Source organism: Triticum urartu, chromosome 4 (assembly GCF_003073215.2).
Source record: "Triticum urartu cultivar G1812 chromosome 4, Tu2.1, whole genome shotgun sequence".
NCBI classification, from domain to species: Eukaryota; Viridiplantae; Streptophyta; class Magnoliopsida; order Poales; family Poaceae; genus Triticum; species Triticum urartu.
The window spans coordinates 266457675-266471315 of record NC_053025.1 but is presented as its reverse complement, the minus strand read 5'-3'; the positions used below and the strand labels follow the sequence as shown (position 1 = coordinate 266471315).

At 44.4% G+C, this 13641-nt stretch overlaps 1 protein-coding gene across 1 annotated transcript; it reads right to left on the bottom strand.

Annotated features, from left to right (window-relative positions):
• Positions 1–1366: 1366 nt before the first annotated feature.
• On the bottom strand, positions 1367–5304 carry LOC125551441 (probable auxin efflux carrier component 5b). Its single transcript, XM_048714690.1, has 5 exons — positions 4519–5304; positions 2190–2275; positions 1926–2083; positions 1743–1819; positions 1367–1632 (listed from the first exon to the last, which is right to left on the bottom strand). The coding sequence occupies exons 1-5, from the start codon at positions 5220–5222 to the stop codon at positions 1560–1562; spliced, it is 1098 nt and encodes a 365-aa protein (XP_048570647.1). The 5' UTR covers positions 5223–5304; the 3' UTR covers positions 1367–1559.
• Between the last annotated feature and the right edge of the window lie 8337 nt (positions 5305–13641).

Here is a 13641-nt window from a genome sequence, read left to right as displayed (position 1 = left end):
AAAAATATCTCATGCATTTCTTAATGTTCACCACGTATTTAATTTTTTTTAGCATATATTATAAAAAATTAATTGGGTGTTATTTTTTCCACGTATTTTAAAAATAGTAATCGCTATTAAAAATGTCTACGGTCCATGAAATAATGTTCATTGTGCATTACTAGAAAGTCCATTTTTTAGATGGCTTGAAAAGCAAAATTATAAAAAAATAATAATAAAAAGAACGGATCGCGAAAGAGAAACTAGAAGATGCACAAAAACTGGGGGGAAAAGGAAATCAACGTCACCACCCAATGTCGTCCACACTCTTTTGGCAACGGGATCCACGGAAGGATAAATGCCATTGCTCAATAGAAATTGGGGAGCTCTAATTTGTTTCTACCGTAAATCTATAATCGAATCAATGGACGACACTTGCTGGATGCGGGTCGTGGTCAGATGCTACCACACTATTGCTGTGATTGAAGAGCCGAGATGCGAGGCGGAGCCCTGTTTAGTTTGCTTCTTGGCGGTACTACCTGGCGTAGGGCAACCACTAAAATGGCGGCTAGGCTGAGGGAGCCTTGTGTAAGATCCCACATTAGGTGAGATCTATGCGATCGATTTTTTTGAAAAAAAATACATGTTCAAACATTCTTAAAAATTTTTATAGACACACATCAATGTTTGATGTATGCCCCCAAAAAGTTTCAACTCCCAATTCAACTCACATTAATAGAAAGAAAAAAAAGACAAAATAGGATGTGATTAGTATAAAAGTACTATTCACCAAAAGTTGTCACTATTCACATTCGAATTTATCTTTTTGGAATCTCCAAATGTACATTGAGTTTTGAGCTGAATTTTCTCGGAGTTGTAGACATACCCTACATAGATGTTGTCAAATAATTTCGGATTTTTTTTGAGATATCTAAATATGAAATTTTGAGGTTGATCTCATGATCTCACGTAAATGTGAGATCTCACACAAGTCTCCCCTCGGCTAGGCTTTACAACTCGATTACAATTTGATGCCCTCTCCGGCAGGACTCTTAGGTTTTATATGGAGCCATTACACCGAAGAAGTAAAAGGTGAAAAAGAGAAAGCTCAATGTGACATGATCAGAAACAATAAAAGGCGCCAGCTAGGTAATTAAATGTAGGCCGTTGGATGAAGATCGGATATCGCTCACATCATCTCTGTAGTGGCCCGTGTACCGGTTCACTAGCTTCATCCGGGCCGTTTGATCTCGATCGGAGGGTCTTCAGAGCGTGCTGGAACTGATACAGCTAAATAAAGATAATAACAAGTGTAGATTCAGTAATGAGCCTGACACTCACGCACCCCACAAGTTCTTCGCCCCTACGATAAGTTTATCAATGAGAATAAACAGGTACATATGGAGCTCCATTTATTAACGAGGGACCTATGTGCGCAGTTCAGAGGGTGTTAGTTGTGATCATTATTTGCAGAAGAGCAAGTTACAACTTACAACCTAGTACACGCAGTTTACTCATCAGTTAGTCAGTCCCTAGGGTTAGGGAGATATATATAGAACTTGTATATAAGCCCTAATTAACTATCCAACGAAGCCTAGAACGATGTAGTACACGATCAACACGGGCAACGACGCCAGCGTCCCGAATATAACCCTGCAAGATTCAGCAAGGCACGCACAGTTTCAGACAACACGTACTACGCATTCAGAAATCAGGAGTAATTAACCAAGCGGACGTAGTTATAATACTACTCCATTACTTACGCGGTGCTGAGCACATCGGCGTGCAGGCCGTACTCCTTGGCGAACACAAACGTGGTGATGGACTGGGGGAGCGCAGCCTGCCGGTACATCGATCGAATCGCCAGGTGAAGCAACATGCGTGTCAGTCGATGTAGTGTACATCATTCAGAAATGAAAAACTTTTGAAGTAGATTGTGCTGTGACCTGTATGATGGCGAGGCGCAGGACGTCACCGCGGAGCCCCAGGGCGACGGCTCCGGCGGCGGTGGCTGCCGGGCCGGCGACGAACCGCAGCGCCATGCCCAGCGCGGTCAGGCCGGCCCCGCAGACGATGATCTTCTCCTGCAGCGCCATGAACAGGCCTGCATGCAACCAACCAACTCATAGCATCGACACTTCGACAGACAGAAAACACGCGCTGTCGGTAATTCCGTGAGTTCTGTTCCAAAAATTTGGTAGCTAGCTTACCCATGCTGAACATGGCGAGCCCGACGCCGGTCCTGGACATGATCAGCACCGAGCCTTCGATGATGCTCGGCGTCACGATGTGCCACCTGTATATGCACGGAACTAATTGAGGAGCGGCCGATCAAGAGTAGTACGTTCAGAAGGATGCCAGGTGCCAGTGTGCCGGCGTTCGGACAGGTCTATGTGCTACTTTGTGTGCAGCAGTGGTATGAATGCAAAGTGCACCGGATGCAACAAGAATCAATCTGATTTACCTGAAAGTTGATTTAATTATAGATTGTTGAGCACATGGGTGTTTATTCGTCTGTTCCACTAACAAGGAGTATTTGTTCTACCTCAATTATTTCTTAGTGTGAACCACCTAAGCTTGCTTAACACTTTGGGAGGGAACGACAGAGGGTACATGTTCCATTAACTTGGTGCAACTCTGCGTGATTATTATATGTTGGGATTATATTGTTGTGCTGTGAGTCGATCGTTCACAGTTTAATTGCAGGCCTACAACTTTTCAGTTTGTACCGCTCTTGCTACAACATTTACCGGTCTCTTCATAGAAAAAATCACATCCGACAGTATTAGAACATATTATTTTTTAAGTGATGCATTTGTGATTTCATGCGTGTTAAATTATTTGAGATATTTCTTGAATTAATTGATTTCCAACATAAATTTGTGAACCTTTTGGTTTTTAACATTAACAATTCCCAAATTGTACGTAAATACTTTTAAAATTTTACATATTTTGTTTCCTGTTTTTACCTTTCTACCTTTAATTTGATTTTGTCATCAGTTTTATTTATTTTTCATTTTCCCCTTCAAATCCTCCTGAAAATTTCTCTCCGTTTTCTAACTTGTCTTATTTTGTGTCTTGACGGGGCTACAATGTGTATGGTTGCCTCATATGACTGTGATCGTCACAAAACCAAATACGGCCAGCATTGAAAGTAAAGGGTGAAAGCTATATTGCATTGGATTCTAGACAAAAACTAAAAGTGGCCTCGAGACATCAAAAAAGGATCGATTTTGGAATAAATAAGGTTTGGATTCATGTTTGATTTTCCATGGAACTGATGTCAAACAGATGCATTCCTTTGGAATTTCTACTGTCATCCTAGCTATGATTTAAAGTCCTTTATTTACAAGACCTTTTTGCATGTCTCTATTTTTTTACCATTCCTTCTTGACTTTCTTGCGTGTTATGTTTTCCCTCCCTTCTTCGGCGGCACGTTGACGCCAAACATGCATATAAGGTTCCCCCGAGTCTCCCCATCACAACGATGTCGTCTACGACTGTGCCAGTGACTCGATGGCGTATTTTCAGGTTGGCCATTCTGGTCGATGAGATTATAGTTTGAAGGGCTTGTTGGCGCGGCGACAACGACTTCCCTTTATTGTTTGGTTCTCCGGCTTCGCCTCCACCACATTGCTACGGCCTCCAGTGCTTGTGAGGCTTGTGAGAAATAATGGAGGTTTGACTCTTGTACCCGTGGCTCTTTCAACGGTAACGGTTTCTTCTCCGCGATGTTGGCCTTGATGACTCCCCGTTCGCGATCGAAAACAACAAGCTGGCTCCGATGATGGAGCGGCATGAGGCAGGCGTCGTCTGCCTGTTCGGGTGATAAAGGCAGTCAACCCTCATGGACTTTGATGTACAATTATTCAGTGGTATTTGTAGTGGTTTATTTGACCCATATATCTTTTTTCAGAAAAAATAGACATAGCAAAAGAAATCTACCAAAATTCGATATAACTGCAAGAGTGGTTTGCTATCCTTAACCCAACCAATAAGTGTTTTTTCCATGACACATCCCAGTCACATTTTCCCATCATGTCATACCAGTCTTTGAATATATGTCAGCACCAAAACAAGGATGCGGACCAATATGTGGTTAGATGGTTAGGTGAATCGTGGACGGCGGTATCCCCAGGCCACTAGGGTTCAAGTTCTGATGCTCGTATTATCATGGATTCATTTCAGGATTTCCGGCGATACATGCTCAGTGGAAGGAGACGTTCCCCTTGACTACGAGGTGTCTATGGTGATTTTGTCAATTTCAAAATGATTTGCCGGTTCAGTCTTTCGGAGGTGCTCATAAAAATAGGGTATGCGTATGCCTTCACAATTCACAGGGATGAGTGTGCACACATGATCGCCTGTGTCTGTTCTTTGTTCTCAAAAACAAAAGGCACCAAAACGAGGATGTGATCCTGCCACACTATCGAGACCGTCTTGACGTCCGACTCGTGCGTAACAACATCACATCCTCCCAGAGAAAAAGTTGCACGTAGCTAAGTGTGGTCCGTGCATGCAGAGAAATACGGATCGTACCTGTTTGTGACGCAAGACCAGGCGACCCCGAGGACGCCCGCGTAAACGTTGGGATTCCGTGCCACCTTGAGCCAGACCGCTCTCACCAACGGCCATACCGGCTCGCGCCGCCTCCTCCCCTCCGCGCCGCCGTCCTCCACGTCGTCGTCGCTCGCTGAAACCGCCGCCGCCGCGTCAGGCTTCCCTGCGCCACCACCGCACGCACGCCTCGCCTCGAACGCCAGCAGCAGCAGCGGAAAGTAGACGATGATCTGCACCACCGATATCTGCACGACGAGGTCTCGCGCCCACCCGCCGTACATGGCGTCCAGCAGCGGCACGCCCACCACGAGCGTGTTGTTCAGCGTCGCCAGCGAGAAGCCGGTGATGCACCACGAGGAGGCCAGCTCCCCGCCGCGCTTGGCGCCGGCGCGGCAGCAGCGCGTGGACGCGGCGGCCCAGGCGGCGAGCGCCAGCGCGACGGCGAGCTTGGAGAGCGCGTCGGCGGCGAGGACGCGGTAGTTGAGCGCGTAGGGGTCCATGCGCGCGGCGAAGTCGAAGGCGAAGAAGGGCACCGCGAAGTAGGCCACGAGGCGGTTCACGGCGTCGCACTGGTCCGGCGTGAAGAGCTTCCACCACCGCACCGAGCCGTAGCCGAGGCCCAGGGCGAAGTAGAGCGGCGCCATGGCGGCCACCACCTTGTACACGTCGCCCCATCCGATCATCTCCTCCGCCACGCTCTGTTCGTGTGTCACAACTCACAACTCACAAGCGGGCGATGTGTTTCGGTGCCGTTTCTAGGTAGGTGCCTATATGTGGGGCTCGAGGTTGCAGTTGCATGCATGTATACGGAACATATTCTGATTTGCAGAACTTTGGCATCGAACAGAAAGTAAGAAAGGGATTCACAGTCAGCATCAGCATCATTTCACCAAGGATAGCCGTAGTGCGCAGCGCAACCTCCGCACTCTACCGCTATCGCTCATTCTTCTCCTTCTCCCTCCTCTTGTCTTTTCTTCCTCGCCGCCCACTGCCCCCTCCACTCCCGGTGATCAGGGCATTCTCTGCTTATTTTTCCATTCACGTCAATATGGAAACAATGATTATGTCTCAAGCATGGGAAGTATTAAGGCTTCTTTGGGAAGACCATCATGATTCATGCATGGCTAGGTTTATAAAATTAATCTATTGGAAGAACTTTTTAGGTCTCTTTTTATTTGCGGGTGAACTTTTAGGTCTCTTTGATTCAAAGGATTTTGAAAGAAATCTTAAAGGATACTAATTCTTAGGACCTTTTTCCTACATGGGTTGTTTGTTTCGCAGGATTATAATTCATACTATTTTTTCCTTGGGATTGCTTCATAATAGATTTCATAGAAAAATTTCCATCCACCTCGACCTTGTATGAAGATTACTATGTTTATCCTGCGCATAATCAAATGTCTATACAATCTCATGAGCCGCTCTTTTTATTTCTCTTGGAGAATGCTTAAATCGGCAAAGCAATCTGCACTGCCGCCGCACTACGCCTTGCACTGAATTACAGCCAATAAAGTTACGACTTAGAATAGTACACGCAACTCTAGAATTGTTGATCGAAATTAAGAAACAAAAGGCATATGTGCTTACTGCTTAGTAGTCGTCATGGCTCCTATTATGAGCGTCAAACGGGAATCCGGATTGTGCACGATGCTCCTCATGTCTGCCACTCGCAGGGTGCATGCTTGAGACAGATGCAGCTCCTACGGCATCCCAAGCAGTGAGAGCCACTGACCCTCTTGTACCATTCGACTGAGCTCACGGTTAAGATCGAGAATATATTATTCCTCCATCAGTGCGTTTTATTCCTGTAGATATCACAGAGCATGACAGAAGGAATCGTACAAAAGGTTTTTGTATCTCTGTAGCTATACGTTTTGCAGGTTCTTTTTAGACTTTTTACGGATTTTGTTAGAATTCACGAACTGTCAGGGGAATATGTAAGCGAGAGAACTGAGCACGCACAAACGAGCGAGTGTCATCACTGTACATCTCTTCTGCGCCAATTTTCTCCTGTGGAAGGCACAGGTCATGCTCGTTCTGTCTGCGCAGAACCCTCAATGATGGTCAAGGTGGCGCAGCAGCGGTACCATCAGGGTACCCAAGGAGGTTCTATCGAGCATAACCTGCATTTTCCAAGGAGAGAATTGGCACAGGTGAGATGAACGGTGATGAAGCCGATGAAGGGATGGTGGCGGCAGGGCCATATAGATGGAGCACCAGTAACGTGGGAGGTCATGCCACTCATGGATGATGGACGATGTGGCACGGGAGACATGAGATGAGGCCGTGGCTCTAATGTTAAATTGACAAAGATGGTTTTGCTCTCAGATGCTCCTTGGGAGTTTGCCTCCATTTATAGTCTCAACTTGAGAATCAAGATACAATCGAAACGAATAAATTACTAGGATATTGCGATCCCTACACAATCAAAAAATATCTCTAATTCATCATATGCCGAATACTACGAGATACTTACGCTAGCAACATGAACAAGGTGCACAAGTCCTGAGTCCAAGGAGAGCCTTCTTGTAAGTGAAGTAGATCATGGAAGTGTATGTGTGACGCATCCGTGTTTAGCATAAGCAACGAGTACAAGGAGTCGGTTGGTTTAGATTAGGCTTCGGTCTCATCATCAACCTACACAAAGAGGAGAACATACCTTACCCTAACAAATCAGATTACAACAAATTGAATGAACGCGTGCTACCCAAAAGCTCTAGAAGGTTTGGTTTATAATCCGCCATTCCTTCGCCGCCTCGGTCCCCTTCCTCTCTCCCTCCGGCGGTTTGTCCCCGGTTAGAGGGGTGGAGACTTGTCCCTTTTGTTCTTCTTCTTTTCCATAGATGTTTATTTCCCTAATTTCATCGGATGAGGTGGTGGCAGCAATGATACATTGAAATAAGGTCTCTCGGGCCTCTCCTTACCTTATCGACGTTTGGTTCGATGCCGATGAAGGGCAGGTGTTGTCATATTTGTTGTCTTTCTTTGGACCATGGTAGTTGGTGTGCAAAGTATGGGAGGCAGTTGGCTGGATCTTGGTGCGACGACTTTAACCTCCTTTTTGAGTTATTACGTAGCTTGGCCCGGTTTTCCAACCATCTAGACTAGTGGTGAAGGACTATATAACCTGGAATGTGTGTGTAGGGGGGGGGGGTGATGCCCCAACCGATATTACTTCAGCAGTTACTAGATCTCATTTCTAGTGTCGAGTGGCTATTTCGGCTTCAAAGTCTTGTATGGCTAGGGCATTGGTAGGTGTCCTTTTCCCTTACTGATTCTTCTTTGCATTTTTCAAGCTCCGACAGACAGTGTACAATTGAAGGAAGATGACGGCTAGGATGGTTTTCATTGTGATACTATTATTTGTTGGTCACATTTCATCTTGTTGTATTTCCATTGTATTGCATATTGTTTATATTGATCATATTCAGTAATAGATGCCCTTTGGGTGTCTTTTCTGATGAGAAAAGGCGGTGTTCCTTGATACAATGGTTAACACGTCCAATTTAACATGCCCACTCACATATTTACCATGTTGAGATTGGTTTTAAAATCTTCTAGTTGTTGTCTTTCTAAGGCTTTGGTGAAACCATTTCGAATTTAACCAACTGTGGAAACAAAATCACATTTTGGGTCAAGATGGCAACGGGGATGGAACCCGCAGGGTTTTGCTTGCTCAAACCCTCCGGAACATGCAGAAAACAGCAACCGGCACTAGGCACTGAGTTAATAGGTTAGTTCCCAAAAATGATATAAATATAACATATAAAGCACACAAGATTAATAATATAATAGCATGAAACAATCAAAAATTATAGATACGTTGGAGACGTATCAATAAGCCCTCTGAATTTAGAGTCTAACGCATAGTAATGGATCTATTAAATGACAAAGATAAAAATGTTTTATAAAGCTTGACTTGTTACTAATAGTTTATGACAAGATCAAAGGAGTTAGCTACTCCCTCCGTCTAGAAATACTTGTCATCAAAATGGATAAAAGAAGATGTATCGACGTATTTTAGTTCTAGATATATCTTTTTTTATCCATTTTGATCACAAGTATTTTCGAACGGAGGGGGTATAATGAAATTGTCTCGTCATGGCAATACTTAAAGTAAGTTCGGGTTAAACTAGCAGTTACTATATATTTCAGTTATGAGATATAATAGGTGGATGTCAAAAGGATTTGATGTAGGGTAGAACCCTAGTGGCCCGATCTTTCACGAAAGGAGCGGATCCCGCGAAGAACGCGAAGAACACGAGGAGGGAAACGAGGGGAAAATCACGAGGGGAACACAAGAGAACACTCAAACCAACAAGTATGATCACACATGTGCTAGATCCTCGAAACACAAAGAGAGATACAAGATCCAAAGTCAACAATGGACGATACAAGAGGTAACCGGTTCTTCTCCGTGAGGAGGTCTTGAATCCACAAGGGGATCTTCCCATGAGGGGTCTTGAATACAAGGTGGATCTTCTCCGTAGAGGGGCCATGGTCTCTCTCGTGGAGTAGATCCGATATGGATGATCAAAGCTCTATCTCACAAATGAGCAAACACAACGCTAACCCTAACTAGAAGGAGGTGGATGATACGTCTCCAACGTATCTATAATTTTTGATTGCTCCATGCTATATTATCTACTGTTTTAGACATTATTGGGCTTTATTATCCACTTTTATATTATTTTTGGGACTAACCTATTAACCGGAGGCCCAGCCCAGAATTGCTGTTTTTTGTCTGTTTTAGGGTTTCGAAGAAAAGGATTATCAAACGGAGTCCAAACGGAATGAAACCTTCGGAAACGTGATTTTCTCATCAGATAAGATCCAGGAGACTTGGACCCTCCATCAAGAAAGCTACGAAGTGGTCACGAGGGTAGGGGGCGCCCCCCAGGGCGCGCCCCCTGCCTCGTGGGCCCCTCACAGCTCTACCGACGTACTTCTTCCTCCTATATATATCCACGTACCCCCAAACGATCGGGGACGGAGCCAAAAACCTAATTCCACCGCTGCAAATTTCTGTATCCACGAGATCCCATCTTGGGGCCTGTTCCGGAGCTCCGCCGGAGGAGGCATCGATCACGGAGGGCTTCTACATCATCATCCAAGCCCCTCAGATGAAGTGTGAGTAGTTTACTTCAGACCTACGGGTCCATAGCTAGTAGCTAGATGGCTTCTTCTCTCTTTTTGGATCTCAATACAACGTTCTCCCCCTCTCTCGTGGAGATCTATTCGATGTAATCTTCTTTTTGCGGTGTGTTTGTTGAGACCGATGAATTGTGGGTTTATGATCAAGTCTATCTATGAATAATATTTGAATCTTCTCTGAATTCTTTTATGTATGACTGGTTATCTTTGCAAGTCTCTTCGAATTATCAGTTTGGTTTGGCCTACTAGATTGGTTGTTCTTACCATGGGAGAAGTGCTTAGCTTTGGGTTCGATCTTGCGGTGTCCTTTCCCAGTGACAGAAGGGGCAACAAGGCACGTATTGTTGTTGGGGAATGTAGTAATTTCAAAAAATTTCCTACGCACACGCAAGATCATGGTGATGCATAGCAACGAGAGGGAAGAGTGTTGTCCACGTACCCTCGTAGACCGTAAGCGGAAGCGTTAGCACAACGCGGTTGATGTAGTCGTACGTCTTCACGATCCGACCGATCAAGTACCGAACGTACGACACCTCCGAGTTCAGCACACGTTCAGCCCGATGATGTCCCTCGAACTCCGATCCAACCGAGTGTTGAGGAGAGTTTCGTCAGCACAACGACGTGGTGATGATGTTGATGTTCTACCGACGCAGGGCTTCACCTAAGCACCGCTACAGTATTATCGAGGTGGACTATGGTGGAGGGGGGCACCGCACACGGCTAAGAGACGATCAACTTGTGTATCTAGAGGTGCCCCCCTGCCCCTGTATATAAAGGAGCAAGGGGGGAGGCGGCCGTCCTAGGAGAAGGGCACGCCAAGGGGGGAGTCCTACTCCTACCGGGAGTAGGACTCCTCCTTTCCTTGTTGGAGTAGGAGAGAAGGAAAGAGGAGGAGAGCGAGAAGGAAAAGGGGGTTGCACCCCTTGTCCAATTCGGACCAGAGGGGGGCGGGGGCGCAGGCCTCCTTCCTTTTGGCCTCTCTCCTCTATTCTCGTATGGCCAATAAGGTCCATATACTCCCCGCCGAATTCCCGTAACTCTCCGGTACTCCGAAAAATACCCGAATCACTCGGAACCTTTCCGAAGTCCGAATATAGTCGTCCAATATATCGATCTTTACGTCTCGACCATTTCGAGACTCCTCGTCATGTCCCCGATCTCATCCGGGACTCCGAACTCCTTCGGTACATCAAAACACATAAACTCATAATATAACGGTCATCGAACTTTAAGCGTGCGGACCCTACAGGTTCGAGAACTATGTAGACATGACCGAGACACGTCTCCGGTCAATAACCAATAGCAGAACCTGGATGCTCATATTGGCTCCCACATATTGTACGAAGATCTTTATCGGTCAAACCGCATAACAACATACGTTGTTCCCTTTGTCATCGGTATGTTACTTGCCCGAGATTCGATCATTGGTATCTCAATACCTAGTTCAATCTCGTTACCGGCAAGTCTCTTTACTCGTTCCGTAATACCTCATCCCGCAACTAACTCATTAGTTGCAATGCTTGCAATGCTTAAGTGATGTGTATTACCGAGTGGGCCCAGAGATACCTCTCCGACAATCGGAGTGACAAATCCTAATCTTGAAATACGCCAACCCAACAAGTACCTTCGGAGACACCTGTAGAGCACCTTTATAATCACCCAGTTACATTGTGACGTTTAGTAGCACACAAAGTGTTCCTCCGGTAAACGGGAGTTGCATAATCTCATAGTCATAGGAACATGTATAAGTCATGAAGAAAGCAATATCAACATACTAAACGATCGAGTGCTAAGCTAACGGAATGGGTCAAGTCAATCACATCATTCTCCTAATGATGTGATCCCGTTAATCAAATGACAACTCATGTCTATGGTTAGGAAACATAACCATCTTTGATCAACGAGCTAGTCAAGTAGAGGCATACTAGTGACACTCTGTTTGTCTATGTATTCACACATGTATTATGTTTCCGGTTAATACAATTCTAGCATGAATAATAAACATTTATCATGATATAAGGAAATAAATAATAACTTTATTATTGCCTCTAGGGCATATTTCCTTCAGTCTCCCACTTGCACTAGAGTTAATAATCTAGTTCACATCGCCATGTGATTTAATACCAATAGTTCACATCATCATGTGATTAACACCCATAGTTCACATCGACATGTGACCAATACCCAAAGGGTTTACTAGAGTCAATAATCTAGTTCACATCGCTATGTGATTAATACCCAAAGAGTACTAAGGTGTGATCATGTTTTGCTTATGAGAGAAGTTTAGTCAACGGGTCTGCCACATTCAGATCCGTAAGTATTTTGCAAATTTCTATGTCAACAATGCTCTGCATGGAGCTACTCTAACTAATTGCTCCCACTTTTAATATTTATCCAGATTGAGACTTTGAGTCATCTGGATCAGTGTCAAAACTTGCATTGACGTAACCCTTTACGACGAATCTTTTGTCACCTCCATAATCGAGAAACATATCCTTATTCCACTAAGGATAATTTTGACCAATGTCCAGTGATCTACTCCTAGATCCCTATTGTACTCTCTTGTCAAACTCAGGGTAGAGTATACAATAGGTCTGGTACACCGCATGACATACTTTATAGAACCTATGGCTGAGGCATAGGGAATGACTTTCATTCTCTCTCTATCTTCTGCCGTGGTCGGGTTTTGAGTCTTACTCAACTTCACACCTTGTAACACAGGCAAGAACTCCTTCTTTGACTGTTCCATTTTGAACTACTTCAAAATCTTGTCAAGGTATGTACTCATTGAAAAAAAACTTATCAAGCGTCTTGATCTATCTCTATAGATCTTGATGCTCAATATGTAAGCAGCTTCACCGAGGTCTTTCTTTGAAAAACTCCTTTCAAACACTCCTTTATGCTTTGCAGAATAGTTCGACATTATTTTCGATCAACAATATGTCATTCACATATACTTATCAGAAATGCTGTAGTGCTCCCACTCACTTTCTTGTAAATACAGGCTTCACCGCAAGTCTGTATAAAACTATATGCTCTGATCAACTTATCAAAGCGTATATTCCAACTCCGAGATGCTTGCACCAGTCCATAAATGGATCGCTGGAGCTTGCATATTTTGTTAGCACCTTTAGGATTGACAAAACCTTCTGGTTGCATCATATACAACTCTTCTTTAATAAATCCATTAAGGAATGCAGTTTTGTTTATCCATTTGCCAGATTTCATAAAATGCGGCAATTGCTAACATGATTCGGACAAACTTAAGCATAGATACGAGTGAGAAACTCTCATCGTAGTCAACACCTTGAACTTATCAAAAACCTTTTTGCAACAATTCTAGCTTTGCAGATAGTAGCACTACTATCAGCGTCCGTCTTCCTCTTGAAGATCCATTTAATCTCAATGGCTTGCTGATCAATGGGCAAGTCAATCAAAGTCTATACTTTGTTCTCATACATGGATCTCATCTCAGATTTCATGGCCTCAAGCCATTTCGCGGAATCTGGGCTCATCATCGCTTCCTCATAGTTCGTAGGTTCGTCATGGTCAAGTAACATGACCTCTAGAACAGGATTACCGTACCACACTGGTGTGGATCTCACTCTGGTTTACCTACGAGGTTCGGTAGTAACTTGATCTGAAGTTACATGATCATCATCATTAGCTTCCTCACTAATTGGTGTAGGAGTCACAGGAACAAATTTCTGTGATGAACTACTTTCCAATAAGGGAGCAGGTACAGTTACCTCATCAAGTTCTACTTTCCTCCCACTCACTTCTTTCGAGAGAAACTCCTTCTCCAGAAAGGATCCATTCTCAGCAACAAATGTCTTGCCTTCGGATCTATGATAGAAGGTGTACCCAACTGTTACTTTTGGGTATCCTACGAAGACACACTTCTCCGACTTGGGTTTGAGCTTATCAAGATGAAACTTTTTCACATAA